The sequence below is a fragment of the Capra hircus genome, chromosome 1 (assembly GCF_001704415.2).
Source record: "Capra hircus breed San Clemente chromosome 1, ASM170441v1, whole genome shotgun sequence".
Lineage (NCBI taxonomy): Eukaryota > Metazoa > Chordata > Mammalia > Artiodactyla > Bovidae > Capra > Capra hircus.
The window spans coordinates 68,980,287-68,995,812 of NC_030808.1; the positions used below are offsets into that span (position 1 = coordinate 68,980,287).

Consider the following 15,526-nt stretch of genomic DNA (forward strand, 5'->3'; position numbering starts at 1 on the left):
CTGTGCTCTAGCCCAGGTACCCCAAGTCCTCTTGGGGAGCCAGCAAGGACTGGCCAAGGATCTGAGGCTACTTCTTAACTCAAGGCTAAAACTACCATCTTGTCTGCCAGGCAGCCCTGAAGATCATCCCCACAGGATAGAGTCTCTACGTCTCCCGCCAGGATCCAAAGGGGGCCAGCTGCCTAGGCCACTCGGCATACTCACCAATGGTGTCCACCCGTGTGATCACCTCATCCTTGCACAGGTTTTGGCAGGTCTGGTTGTCAGCTGAGCTCCCTGAGTGAAGCAGCAAGCACTCGACACAGTCTCTTTGGAAGAGAGGCGATAAATGGGTGTTAAATGCTGTGGATCAGCCCCACATATGTAACGGAGTACATACCCCAGGAGTGCAGATCCCAGCCCTCCTTCAGGCGCTCGAAGCTTTAACTTCTCCCATCTTCAGCTGCTTAGCCCTACTGTCCCCCCTGTCGCCCTCACACAGGGAAGCCTGAAGGTCCTTGGAGGAGCCTAGGTGAGTTTAGAGACGTGTCTGGTCCCCATGTCAAGTTGCAGGCTGGAGGCCTTTCAAATTCTGACACCAGGAGCGACATCCACCTGCTCTCCAGTGTGTCAAATGCCTCCCTGAGGAGTCTGCCCCAAACAAGGAGCTTCTGATGATTAAAAAAAAAAAAAAAAGTATTCCTGGCCTTGAGGAGGGGTTCTCACACCCACATGGCCGGGGCTCAGCCACACCCACAGAATCTGCATCTCTAGGGCTGGAGCCTAGTCTCCCAGGGATTGAGCAAAGGTGAGGGTTGAGGACCACTGTCCTGGAGACTCTCGGCCCTTCCCCCTTCTCCCTCCCAGACAGAACCCACGTGGCATGGGAGCCAAGCTCTAGCGGTCCATTGAGATTGTTGTGGAGGGGAGAGAGGGTCCCTAACCCCTCTGGGGGACTGTTGTGGGGTCCATAAATGGGGTAGCAAGAACTCAACTCCAGGGAGAGGTGGGTTGGAACAAAACTGCCAGCTGACGGTGAACTTGAAGGGCCTTTCTGAGGTGATGGAGCTCAGTGACCTGCAAGGAGGTAAGAGATCCCCCAAACAGGGGCTTCTCCAGGAAATGGGGTGAGGACTCCAGAGTTAAGCACGTGGGGCAGGCCACTGCCTCCTTGCAGCTGTGTCCTGGCACCAGAATGTGGCGGGGGTGAGGGGGAAGCTTACAAAGCCTCAGTGACACAGGGGACAGCAGCCCGTACCCCACAGGCCTATGGGGACCAACAGGGCTGTGTGTCCGGAAGGCTCTCTGGCAAAAATAGGCAGGAAAGATAACTGCCATGCATCAGGTTTCTCATTTTCATCTTTAAATTCCTTGGGATGGAGGAACCAGTTACTACATTTCCAGGGCAAAAACCGTGCAGTGGATGCCAGGCCTGAAGGGAGCTGGGAGCGTTTCATTAAGTCGCTTTATTTCATAGGCGAGGGAAATGAGGAATCAAAGGCAGCAGGGTTCGGTACCCAGGAGCCCCGCCGCTCCAAGTCCCTCTCCAAGTCCTTCCTCTGCTTTCTGAACATTGAGGAGGACTGGGCGACTAAGTAGATCGTGGAGAGAAAGCAGATAAGACCCTCTTACTAGGGTTCTAATAGTTTGAAGAATTCAACCATCCCAGGATGGGCCACAAAATTCCTCTCTCCCGGGAATGACTTCATGGAAACATTCTGGAGTTAAACAAGTCGGAATTGCTGCATTTCCCCTGAGGCCAGAGCCCAGTGGGCGGGTAGAGTCTGGGCTGGGCCCCAAGAAGGGATGGCTCCAGCTCTGGTCCTTCACACTAATGCCGCTGCCCTCCCCCTCCCCACAATTAACACACCGCAAAGAAAGGTGTCTGCTTCCGGTCTCCACTAGGATTCACCACAGAGGCCTCCACCTGCAGGCCCTGTCGTCAGGAAACGACAGGCCTGCTTCCAGGGAACATTCCCTCATCATCCACACTGGCAAATCAGTTTAACCCGTGTGCTCCTCGCACTGGGTTGAAACTTGTGATTTATTGTAGTCACGTATTAACATAAGTCTGGCCTTTAAACAAACAAGCTGCTGAGACAGACTCTGCTCAGGGAGTCTGTTAATTGAAATCAGCTGAGGCTGAATATGAACTCACCCAAGGTGAAGGGTGTGTTTGGTTAGTTCTAGAAAGTGGAGATTGCCTGCTCTGAAGTACCAGAGGGGAAAAGAAACGGACATAAGACATTGGAAACCTGGTGGTTCTCAGCAAAGCAGTGAGCAGAGAAACAGCCTGAAATGAGGCACTATCAAAGGGACTTCATTTTGTTTGTTTTTTTTTAAGTTACAAGAAGGCTGTGAAAAGGCAGTGTCAGTGTGGCCCAGAGACAAGCAAGAAGGAATACTGAGGTTCCTTGATGGCACCTCTTTGCTCTCCTTGCTCCTTTGGTGTTGCTGAATGGATAACAACAACCAAAAAAAAAAATCCATGTCTTCTTAGAAATGAATGCTTTAAACATTTAAAGCTAAGGCTGTCTTCCCAAGCGCCTTTTACCTGACCTAAGCCAACCCTTTATTGCTTTGCTGCTCCAGAGGAAGGCAAAGAAACAGGTTTTATCTGCTTTTATTGGTTCCACGCGTATTGTCCTAGCTTCATCCCCACCTCCCAACAGCCTCACATGCCCCAAGGTCTGGGAGCACAGACTCAGAAGGGTTCTGCTGGTGGGAGCTGGGGGGAGGGTGCCTCCCTCAGGCGTTGCATGTTGATAATGGCCGAGAGTCCAGGCTCAGATGGCCACAGCTATGTGGGCTCCGGCCCCAGGATCCTAACCTCCTCCCCGGGGATGTTTCCGTTTGCATTTCTGCTATTTCTCCACTCTCAGCAGGTCTACAGTGGATCTGTGTTTCTCTTCCCTTACTCTGCTTGGCTTCCCTCTAATTACACAAAATAAAATCTGGCCCTGTCTGTCTTGTCTCTCCATCTGCGGCCAGCTTTCAATTACCCACGCCTGGATTATTTGTGGCAAATGTCCAGACAGGGGCTCTGCCACCCAGAACGTTTCTGAGTTCAGACTGACCGGCAGCCCCAGCCACTCGGGGATCATGACCTCCTCTCATTAGGAGCCTGGGCCAGGCATTTGGAAGGGATATCTGCCAAAAAAAATTGCACAGTTGCATCTCCCAGCCAAAAGGAAACAACGTCTGTATTATTACTTGTTTCTGATTATCTGCGCCCCTCCCTCCTGGCCCCTCAGCACAAGGATGACGATGGCGCAGCTGTTTCTCTAGCAAAATCAAGGCAAGCTGTCACTCTTGCTTTCCCGATGCCATAACTCCCTGCTCTCTTTCATTCCCTCTCATTTGTGCTCCGGCAGAATGTGGAGGGCAGAGCTGCGAGGAGGTCAACTGGGGAACGTGACCCTGTGGCTGGGTCAGTGGAGGCCTGGAGCCTGTATCTGGACAATCTCTGCATTCAGCAGCAGCATGGAGACTCGCTCCATTATCTGTACAAATGGAGCAGAAAATTCAAAAGCCACTGCGGTTTGTTCCTGGCATGGCTTATCTAGGTCGGGTGCCCTCCTGTCCAATTTACCTTCTGATGATGTTTTGTTTAAAGCAGTAGTTTCTATACAGGGAAGGTGGCCTGTGAAACACTGGGAGATGTTAATGGGGAAGGTCAAATTAATTTGGAAAAAACATGCATGCTGAATGTCCTTTTGAAATACTCAGTGACACACTAAAGGCTCAAGAAGATGCTATTTTGGTATCAAAATCAATTCAATATCATCTAACCTAGTAATCTGGTAATTTCTAAACTTGAATAACAGTCTTGCTTTTTGTTGTTTTGTTTTGTTTTTACAAAGTCTCCATGGAACCAGAGCCTCAAAGGCCCTATTCTAGTTCATGTGAGTAAGAGTTTCATTCTCCTGCAAGGCTGCATGGGCAAGGTGTGGGAGAGGGGGAGTGAGAGCCTGGTGGCCCTGGAGGCTGACTGGCCAGATGGCAGGATGGTCTGCGGGAGAAGCTGGGGTGGGGGCTTTACCTCTTGGTGCTGCAGGCATCAGGGCAGGTTGGGCACTTCTCACACGTCTCCCCAAAGGCGCCTGGCTCTGTGCACTGGCACTGCCCGCAGACGCAGTGCCCACGGTCGCTGCAGATGTGGCCGTCCCTGGCCTGGCATGTGCTGATGTCTGTCGAGCAGTTACAGTTGTCCCCGATGTAACCCGCGTGACACTTGCATTCTCCGCAGTGACACTCGCCGTGGCCTAAAAGGACACACACCGCACATCAGTGCCTGCCTGCCTGCACGGACACACAACCAAGCTGGCGCCTGCCACGTGCTGGGCCCTGGGGATGCGACAGAGTGAGGCACGGGCTGTGCCCTCGCACGAACACACAACCAAGCTGGCGCCTGCCACGTGCTGGGCCCTGGGGATGTGACAGAATGAGACACGGGCTGGGCCCTCAGACTCTGACCGGGCAGACAGAGGGCCTGGTGCCACCACAAGGTGACAGTAGGGCGCCCAGGCGGCGCTTGTGGTCTGCCTGCACTGGACGCTGCTCCAAGTCGGTCCAGATCTTGGCCAAGTTGTGCCCCGGGCCCAAGGCCCCAGAGAACTTCTTCCTGTCTCCCCAGTTAATGTGACGAACAGCCCCAGGGCCTGTGGCAGTGACCCCCTATAGCAAAGGAGACTTTGCAATGTGATAAAGTGAAGGATTTTGAGACAGAGGAGAGTCTGCCAGATTACCCTGGGACCCTAAGTGCCATCACAAGGGTTCCGTGTAGGAGTAAGCCAAGGGGAGATCTGACTGCAGAAGCTGGTGGCCGCGGCCAGGAGGGGCAAGATGCTGTGCTGCCAGCTCTGGAGACAGAGGCGGCGGCCTCGAGGAGCCAGGAATGCAAGGAGCGCAGCTCTGTGAGATGGCAAAGGTGAGGGAAGGGCCTCCCTGGAGCCTTGGCAGGGAGTGTGGGCCTCCCGGTGCCGACACTGTAGCCAGGGAGAACCATGGCAGACTCTGACCTCCAGAGCTGTAAGAGAACACACTGGAGTCCTCTTCAGTCACCCATTTGTGGTAACCTGTCACAGCCGCAACGGAAACGCACACACGCACAGTCTCCGAGTCTCAGTGAGATGCTGACTCCGGAGCTGTGGCCAGAGCGGACGATTCAGGAGCAGGGGCCAAGGGCGCCAGCAGCTAACGCTGAACTCACTACGAACGTGTCAGGCTTTACAGCGTCAACTCGCAGAATTCTTACAACCATCCCCTGCTCACAAGTGATGAAAACGACACATGGAAGGATGAAGCAGCTTGAGGGTGGCCAAACCACGAGTATGGCTCAAGGACCCACAGTCTGAACTTGAGGATCTGCAGCCTCTCAGGAGACAGAGTAGGCCCTAATCACAAGGAGAACTGGCTAAGGGTCCCCCTGGTCCCCCGTGCAGGGGGGACCTGTCCGTTCCGCAGCCTCCAAGGGAGGAGGGCCCGGACCTCCCCTCCAAGCTCTGCAGGCATCAAGGGCAGGGGGGCTGCTGGGCTCAGAGGATTGTGTGCGCCAGGCACATGCGTGCACCTGCTGGGCAGGGAGGCGCATGGGGAGTGCCAGCCTCCAGGGGGGCCTGGCCGTTCATGGATCTCCTGTTCTCTGTGCTAACACAGCGGAAAGCAATGCTATAAAGGGCAGTTTTTTTTAAAAAAAAGTCTTCCTTACAGTGCTACTGTAGCATACTTTCCTTTCTCATGCCATTCTTCTAAGACTGATACCAAAAGGCCCAAGGATTTGTATTTACTGAGAATCCAGACACACTAGCAGGAGACCAGACAGACGGGGGATGGTGTCAGATGTGGGGGGAGGGCTTGCATTCTGCTCCCACTCCTGCGTCAGCTATCCTGGGAGCTGGATCTCAGCACCTTCTGTGAGACCCCCAGCAAGTGTGATCCACAGTTCAGGTCAGGACCTAACTTCAGAGCGCCGCTTCACCCCTACTTCCTTCTTGTCCCCCTCCCCCTCTCTGCCCAGTCCTCACTGTAGTGCCTGGGACCTGCGGGAGACAAGGGTGGCCATCTGGAGCCTACAAGCCCCAGCCCCTCAAACCCCCCACACATGGACCACAGCCCAGGGACGCAGAGCCCCGGCAGACACAGCACTGGGCAACAGTACCCCCACACACACACACTTCACAGGCAGTGTCGAGGCACATGGCGGCCCTCTGGGAGAGGTGAGGAAAGCCAGGCCCAGCCAGGAGGAGGCTGTGGAGTGCAGTTTAACTGCCTGGAGGCTGGCGTGTGCTGTGTGGGCCACAGGGGAGAGCAGCACCCCTGGCTCAAGGGTTATGATTGTGGGGGGCCGCAGAGCACACAGCCACTCCAGGGAGGGAGGCCTGCACGCCCCTCCTCCCCACCAGTCCTCGAACAGCTATGGAGGCAGGAAACCACCCTCCACAGGGAAGTCTTCCCAAATGAAATGGGTCCAATCCACACAGCGAGCTCCCTCACTCTCGGCCTCGGGACCACATTGGTCAGGAGCCTGTTTTAAATTAAAATGGTTCACTGTCAGGGTAATTTCCCCCTCAACATTTTATTGTGAAAATTCCAAACCTGCAGCCAAGATGAAAAGACTGTAGTGTGAACATCCGCCTATTTTCCAGCTCTCCCACCCCCAGCATGTCACCTGCTCCATCACACATCCCTCCCCCCTTCCGTCCATCCATATACTTTTAAACGCATCTCAAAGCGAGCGCACTTCAGGGGTAGGTTTTTCATTAGCTCTGGCCTCCCCAGTGGCTTGTACATCACAGCATCCCATAAAGCAAAAATATCAGAAGAGGCATGAATGGTGCCATATTTACCCACAGCAAAGACACCACTCAGGCCAGAGGGACTGCTTTGTTTGACCTGGATGAGTGTTGTCTTCCCTCTTACTCTGTATTTGGCAGCAATGTAAAACGAACCAGATGTAACCTGACAACTATTCCAAACTGTCAGTGGTTTGGAGAAGAGGTAGTATATTATTTTTTTGTGGTGAAGTGCGGGTATGTGTGTGTTGAAAGAAGAACTTGCTCCCCATTGTGACTGAGCTTCTCATGTGAAAAGATCTGCTCAATGAGAAGATAGCGAAGTTGCCAACTGCTGGTACTTTCCCACACGACTGTTGATTGGCAAGTAAACCCAGCAGCCTCGGGCACATATGATACCAAGAGGACCTGAGAGCTCCAAAACCCAGCCCCAGGTCAAAGCAGTTGAGCGTTCCTGGATCTGGGGCGTGAGCAGAGTTAGGAATCACGGGCAGCAGATGCTAGGAGTCGGTGGTCACCACCGTGGCTAGGGGCCGGACTCATGGCCAGAGACATAAGCCATCCCTGGAAGCCGCCCCCCAGCACCTGAGCAGCGAGGACATGGAGAGAAGGAAACGCTGTGCAAAGAGCCTGTGAGTGAGGACACCCAGAGCCGCACCATTAGTGGGGCAGCAGGTGGGAGCCACAGGGGCCACAGGACCTTGGAAAGTCCTCATCCATGGGGCTCTTTGGCTTCTAACATTTGCCAGTTCCAACGCAAAGTCCCAGCAAGTCACACTAGGAGAGAAGCCACACTTGGTGGAATGGCTGAATCCGCCTAAGGGCTGTCCTCAGGGACTCCCTAGATGGGCCCAGTTTGTCCATCAGGTGGCCCATTGCCTCCCAAGACAGTGTAAAGCAGCTACAGAGAGGGGCGCACGCAGCTTGCCCTCCTTCACTCCCAAGGCAGAGCCTACCGTCTAATCAGGGGAGTCTCTGCCAGGGAGCCTGGGATTAGCCTCAGAATCACCCTCAACACCGTCTTCCAAGGACGGCCTCCTAACCAGAGGAGCTGGCAACAAGGCACTGCCACGTGCCATCTCAGCCTAAAGCTTCCACGTCTCCTCCAGAAAGCGTGACCCGCACAGAGTGTCACAAACCATGCAAATCTGGTCACACTGTATCCTAACCCAGACATCTCAGATCCTGCAGCTGGGCCTCAACCTGCCTTTCCTTCGACCCACACGTGCAGATTTCCACAGCCTCTGGTCAGCCCTCGGCCTCTCCTAACGCCCTAGGAGCAACATGTGTTATTAAATGACAAGGGCCACTTGGGTCCCGTCCCCAGGCTCAATAACCCATCTATTAGCAGGAGAGCCGCACGGGGAACGGGAACACGATGCTGGCTAACAGCACCCAGAGGGCCGAAGCAAGAACTCCTCATAACAGAGCTCACTTATAATGCTTCCCCAGCACCTTGGCAGAGTGTGCTGAATTTCATGATGCCTGTTTAATACTCTGCAGACGTAAAAAATATTTTCATTACATACAGATAGGGATACTGAAGGGCATGTGAAAGTACTTTGTAAGCTGTGAATTGCTACATGTGCAAGTTATTATTAGTACCTTTGTTGGAATGATTGATAGTTAAATGGACAGGAAGTTGTAAATGTGTCTATTTATACAGAATTTCAGCTGTACAGAATTCAACAGCTTTCCATCAGCAAAACGGTGCTTGTGTGGGCCACGGGCCAAGACGCAGCCCCCTGCCTCCCTTGATAAAGTAGAATACGGGCTATTCAGAGGCAGGGGTGCCGAGGAAGCGGGCAGGAAGGAGCTGCTGGAGAGGAGGGAGGGGGGCCTGTGAGGAAGCCCCAGCCAGAACCAGAGCCCTGCAGAGGCCAACAAGGGCAAATTCTACAGTGCAGCGGGATGTGAGGGTCGGGTCCAGTGACAAAGTGGTGAGGCAGTGGCCACAGAGAGCATGGCAGCTCCCACAAGGGATCCGGATGTTCAGAGAAAGGAAGAGATGGGGAGGAAGGAGGTTGGGGATTTTAAAGAGGGGATATTTGAGCATCCTTCTGATTAAAGAGAAAGATACAGAAAAGAGAAAATCTGGTGGCAAGTGGAAGGATCAAAGGAAGAACAAACTCTAAAGAGATCACAGCAGAAAGAGAATGAGGTGGGGAGGAAGTGGGGAGGGTGGTGAAGGGAAACTGAACAGCTTGGGGTGAGGGCTGTGGCCGGAGGAGCTCAGCGTAACCCTGATCAGCTGCATGAAGGGCTGGGGGCTGTGCATACTTGCTCAAGTGTGTGATCCATGTTCAAGTGTATCCTGCACCACTGGCTATGTCACCTTGGGCAAATCCCTAAACCTGACTGATGATCACGTCCTTATGTGTCAATGAGGACAAGCCTTCCTCATGGGAGTGTCGTCAGAAATACTGGTGCTACTGCAAATCAAGCCCCTCCTGCAGCAGCTGACACAGGACTGCCCTTGGAGCAGAGCAAGCAAGGATCAGTGCTCTGGATGGTGGTCACAGCACTGTGCATGGGTGATCAGAAGACAGGGGTGAGAAGAAGTATGGGATTGTGCCGTGGAAGGACACAGCTTCAAAGGGGGGGAGTTCAAGGGAGTGGAAAGCAAGGATCTGCCGGGCGAGGGGTGACTGACTCAGATAGGAGACAGCCAGGCCCCCTGTCCCCAGGAAAAGGAGGGGTGAACATTCCTGCACGAGGCAAAGGGTGAAGGGGAGTAAACACACCACGGAACGTGGGTGATGGGCAACAGAGCAGGGATACAGGGAATGTTCAGAAACTGAGGCGGTAGAGCGGTGGCTGGCATGTAGCTTCTGGAATCAGGGAGCCTGGGTTGCCTCCTGATTCTGCTATTTGCCAGAAGTAACTGATGTTTAACCCCTCTGCATGTTGGTTTCTTCACTTTAAAATAGGGCCAATAGGGGCTTCCCTGACAGTCCGGTGGTTAAAGCTCCGTGCTTCCACTGCAGGGGAATGGGTTCCATCCTTGGTTGGGAAACTGAGATCCTGCATTTACGCCATGCAGCATAGCCAAAAAATAAAAATTCAATAAACTGTAACTTCAAATAAAATCAAGAACACTCTTTAAAAAAATAAAATAGGGCCAATAAAGATGCCTCCCTTGTAGGCTTGCTGTTATGAGTTCAGTCACTTAACCTGTATAAAGCACTTAGTGTTTGACGTATGGGCTTCCCTGGTGGGTCAGTGGTAAAGACTGCCTGCCAAGCAAGAGACTCAGGTTCAATCTCTGGGTTGGGAAGATCCCCAGGAGAAGGAAATGGAAACCCACTCCAGTATTCTTGCCTGGGAAATCCCATGGACAGAGGAGCCTGGTGGACTAAAGTCCAGGGGGTCACAAAAGTGTCAGACACACTTAGCAACTAAATGACAAAAGTGCTCAATTAATGCTAGCTAGGTTCATCGTTGTTGTTACTGTCATAATAAAGGGAGGGTGAGGGAAGGGAAGCTTGGAGCAGATGATCTCAGAGTTCAGAGAGGCAACACTTTCTGGGAGCCTGGTTCAAAGACTTCCAGGGTTAGGGAATTCCTTGGAGGCTCACTGGGTAGGACTCAGCGCTTTCACCGCCGGGACCCAGGCTCAATCTCTGGTTGGGGAACTAAGATCTGGTTAGGGAACTAAGATCTGGTTAGCTGCATGGTACAGCCAAGGGAAAAAAAAGAGAAAACAGACTTCCAGAGTTAGAAGCTCCCAGAAAGTGACTTAATCCACATCCAGCCCAAAGAGAGAACACTCAGGGTTTGGTGGAACTGCTCGCTGGACCCCAGAGCTTTGCTGTGGAGGCTGACACCCAATGGTTCTGGAGGCCCTGTTTCGTGTATTTGAGTTGGGGGGTGCGGGTGTAGGGTGCGGGGTTCCAGCCTCAGCAGGAAGGGGACAGCAGGACGTCTGAGGCAGAGCATATGTGGCCCTCAGCTCCCAGCTGGACCCTGGTCTGCAGAGACCCAAGAGAACTTGCGTGAGAGCCCTGGGGCTGGAAGAAGGAGCGAGCCAGCCTGGGATGGGGCAGAAACAGAAGTGGGTGTCTTCTCCCCATCCTGGCCCAGCCCAGGAACAAGGGTCACCACAGACGTCAGACGCTTTGGGTACAAATCATGTCTCTCCACAGCAGGTCCAAAAATAGCTTCCATGCAGCTTGGGAACGCACTGCGCTTCGTTTGCTGATCAGCTTGCAGCTCTTCCTCTCCGGGCTGAGGAGCAGAGGGCTGCGAGCAGCTCCCTGGACTGGAAGGGTGCGTCCCTCACTCCCGTCTCTTCCTCTCCCACTGGCAGCATCCCTCTCTCACCAAGTATATACTCTACCTTCTGCCTCCCTAGCAGCCCCCAGTGCTTCTCCTCCCACAGCCCTCTGTCTGTCATCTCCCCCTCCTCTCTCTCCTACTCTTCCCAGGACGGGCAGCATGTAAACAGGAAGTGGTTAAGAGAGAAAAGAACAAGAAGGGATGTGGGCTGGAAAACCTCTGCTCATCTGGGTGATTTCCCTGCCACAGAAGTCAGGCCTTGTCTGCGGTGTGGACACCTCTGGGTGACACCCAGGGCACAGCCTCTAGAACTCTCTAACAGCCGTCTTAAAAAAGGCAGGAAAAGCAACTCAGAGCTTTGTGTGCCTCCAGTCCCCCGGTGTCTGTGTGACTTGGGGATCCCAAGCCACCGATGAGCCAGAGACAGCCCACAGCCCTGCCCTCCTTAGCCATCAGCCAGTGTTCAGAGCCGCTCTCTGAGCCTGTGGACACAACAGCAGAAGGGCATGCTCACAGACATCCTGGCACTCACACAGTCTCCATGCAACCACAGCCAGATCTGGGCTGCCCTCCATGTGGCCAAACACACACACAGGCTTCTGAACGGTCCACGTCTGTGTCCGGGGCCGGGAAGGGGAAAACCCTCCTGAGAGGCACTCTCCCTGGCACCTGGCCCAGGAACAGGTTAGGATTACATACCAGCCGAGTGTTCTCGTGTTGTGAGTCTGGTCCCCATGGGAAGGGCCCCTCCCACTGTCTCAGTGTTCCCTTCCATGCACTGGCTTTTGCTGCTGGAAAATCAGAGAACAGAGAAATGCACAGGGCATCTCCTCAGTTCCCGCGTGAGCGGTCTCGGCCTGGCTCCGGACACCTCAGCGGAAACTAAATGAACCTCCAGGGACAGGAGAGAAGTTGCTCTTGAGGGGTTGTGTCCTTCTCACCACGCGCTTCCCGAGCCTGTAAACACAGCCTGCTCTTGCCAAGGATGAGTTACTGACTGGAGAACTTGCCAACTAAGGGCTGCCCCTCCCAAAGAGAGCACAGCGCTCCTTGCTCCACACCAACCCAGACGCCAGCTCTACAGAGTCTCCTCAGACCCACTCGGCCCTACCCTGCCACTCGACCTGGAACCCCTCAGCTGGGGGCGCTTCTTCTGGACGGAGCCACCTACTGTGCAGCCTCTCCCAGCCACCTGCTGGCTCTGGCAGCGGTCCAGCTTCTTCATCAATAAAAGAGGTCCAGTGGCTCGTCTATCTCACAGGATTGGGGGAATTCTCTGTTAATGTGCACTACAGGAACTGTATCATGTACTGCCTTTAAGAAATTTCTAACTCACTGAGACATCAAGTCATTAAAATCTCTTAATAGAGAAACTTTTGGGGGTACTTAACAATAGGACAGGCAATTTCTAAGCACTTAATTTGAGTGTTCCCATTAATAGTCCCAATCGCCCTATGTGATGGTATAATTATTACCCTAATTTTTGCAAGTATGGAAAATGAAGCCTAGAGAAGCCACGTAATTTATCCAAAGTCACAACGCAAGTAGGAGTCAGGGCTGTTTGGAACCACATTTGTTTAACTCTGGAGCCCTAACCACTACACGTACTGTCTCTCCAGCCCAGTCGTGACTTAGTCAGGACTAAGTCATAACAATTAGAACAACACACAGGATAAATGTTCAAGGTGACCCAGGGTATTTTATAGCTTAAAAATGTGCAACAGACCCATGCCCAAGGCTGGCCCTTTTAATCACTGGTCATCAAATCACTCCTGGCCTCTGTTTTCCTATGTGAACAGTAAGGGCGGTAACTAGGTGGGCTCTCCCATCCCTCCACCACTGATACTTGCTATTCCAGGTCAGGGCAGAGAGAGACTGGGACAGGCTCTAGGCTAAGCTACAGGTTTTGGAATAGTAGAGGACAGAAGGCATTTGGGGTGCAAAACATAGGATGCATTCCTTTGTGAGGATGAATAGAGAGAGTGGGCAGCCTGCAGGGGAAGTAGCTGAAAAGGAGAGGTGGATGAGAATGGCTACCCAGGGGCTAGACATGGGTCTGTTTGTCTGCATGTGTGTTTGTAGGCATACGTGTCTGCAGGCAAGTGTGTACAGAAACAGACAGAAGGGAAAGAAGGAGGGAGGAAGGAGGAAGGAGGGCCTGAGGGCTAGACTGAGGAGCGTGAATTTAGCCCGTAGCCCCCAGACGGCTGGACAATAACCTCCCTTCCCAAGAGGGAGGCTGAATGCCTCAGCGGGACACTGCAGCGTTCTCCTGGTTGAGTCCTCACACTATGGTCTGCCCTTTCCCCAGGTCAGTGTCCACGTGGCCTCCTCCATCACTTCCCTAAATTGTCAACTATGTCACGACACCCTTTTGCTTAAAACTCTTCAACAGCTCCTCACCACCGAAAGCACAGCTTCCACATTTAAACTTTTGTCCCCGACATACGAGGCTGTTCGAGGCCTACCTCTCGAGTCTGTTCAGCTGCCCCTGTGCCCCCAGGCACCCCAAGTTCTGGCAATTCCAAACCACTCCAAGCTTCTGAAACATGCTGAACTTTAGCATATCTTTGTTTTGAAACAATTACTTTGGCTGCAGTATATATTTGATTTTTTATATATTTGCAGCATATATTTGTTTTTAAACAACTACTCTGGTTGCAATATGGGGAGTAGACGAACTAGGACAGTGGTAGCCCAGATGGGGAGAAGATGAATTCCAAACAGAAGAGGGGAGAGGACAAGACTTGGTAGCAGAAGGAATGCAGGAGTTGAGGAGATGGTAGGAAAAAGGATGATTTCCGGGTTTCTGGCTTGCACAGGTGGATAAATAAAAGGGGGAGATAAGGAAAATCAGAAGAGAACCACAGCTGGGAGGAAGATCATGAAATCAGTCTGAAACGTCCTGAGACTGAGGTGCATTTAGGACATACAAAGCTGAAGGGAGCGCGGAAGCAGGCCTGAGCAGCCGAGCAACACAAGGGTGACTGAAGGTGTGGGCACAGTGAAACGCCCGAGAGGAGCAGATGGCTAAGCCGTGCCGCAGACAATCCCAGCACTGAAAGGCGCTCAGCTGCTATTCAACATTCAGGTCAAGCCAAGGGCTGATAAGCCTTAGACGTAGCAGGACACAGCCATATGGGGCCTGGAAGACCTGTTCTGGTGGAATCGTGGGGCTGAATCCGAACTGGACTGAGGTGAGGGTTGCCTGGGAGGTAGTTCGTGTAGTCAGTGGGTGCAGACAAATGTTCTGAGGAATACGGCTGTGAGTATGGAGGAGAGGAGCTCACAGTGAGGGGGGTCGGGGGTTAAGGGTTTCTCTTTCTTTTTTTTTCTTTAAAGAGTCCTGAGTATGTTCTTAAGTCAACTAGAATACTTAGTTAACAGGGAGAGTGTAGTATATATCACTTATTACACAGATATATTTGTTTCCCCATGTGACGCATCTCAATAGCCTGCAAACCCATACAAAATCAAAGATGGTGTTTCATTTTTGCTTGCCCAGTGCCTAGCATGGTGTCAGGTACACCGTGGATGCTCAAAACATGTTGTTGGCTCTTGGAGGCTGTGAACGCCATCAGGGCAAGCCTGAAACCCTGGAGAAGATATCGGATACTGGAAATTAGAAAAGGAAAAGGAGTAATTATTGATGTTTAAACGTGATTCTTGAGATATTTTAAATTCTCAACAAATACCCAAGAAAAACAGAGACTTCAGGGCGACACGAGAAATAAAAATTAGAAACTCTTTCCTGTGGCAACACACGGCCGTGGTCAAGCAGAAGTCGCAGGCTTTGCACTCACTACCGTGCCTGCACCTTGCTCAGATTTCTCCAGCAAAGGCTCTTGGGAGATGTGAACAATGATACAATGATGCATCCTCAGTCCCGGGAGCGGCTGCTCCTCTGTCCTTGGCTCAGTGTCAACGAACCAGCCCTGACGAGCTCAGCGGATGCTGCTTCCCAGTAGATGAGGCCCTGACAAGCCCCTCAGCCTCTGTCTTCATCTGGACTGCATGCTGCCTTCTGCACATGAGCAGTAAAATGCAACCACTGCTAAACAAGGTGCTGCTGCTTTAAGCCAAACTTCCCCAAACCTCAAGATTACTTAAAGATGATAGCTCTGGCTAGAAAGGGCTTCCCTGATAGCTCAGTTGGTAAAGAATCCACCTGTGATGCAGGAGACCCCGGTCTGATTCCTGGGTCAGGAAGATCCTCTGGAGAAGGGATAGGCTACCTACTCCACTATTCTTGGGCTTCTCTTGTGGCTCAGCAGGTAAAGAATGTGCTCACAATGTGGGAGACCTGGGTTTGATCCCTGGGTTAGGAAGATCCCCTGGAGAAGGGAAAGGCTACCCACTGCAGTATTCTGGCCTGGAGAACTCCATGGACTGCATAGTCCACAGGGTTGCAGAGAGTCAGACATGACTGAGCGACTTTCACTTTCACTGGCTAGAAAGTCAAGACTCCACTGTCA

General features: G+C 52.6%; 1 protein-coding gene across 1 annotated transcript in view; it reads right to left on the reverse strand.

Moving 5' to 3' along the window:
* The window catches only part of ITGB5 (integrin subunit beta 5), a 112,118-nt gene that overhangs the window by 4,570 nt on the left and 92,022 nt on the right, over positions 1-15,526 (reverse strand). The window contains exons 11-12 of the mRNA XM_018045853.1: positions 4,022-4,244; positions 205-308 (exon numbers count right to left, since the gene is read on the reverse strand). Of these exons, the coding sequence (XP_017901342.1) occupies positions 205-308; positions 4,022-4,244 (327 nt within the window). The remainder of the gene's footprint in view (positions 1-204; positions 309-4,021; positions 4,245-15,526) is intronic.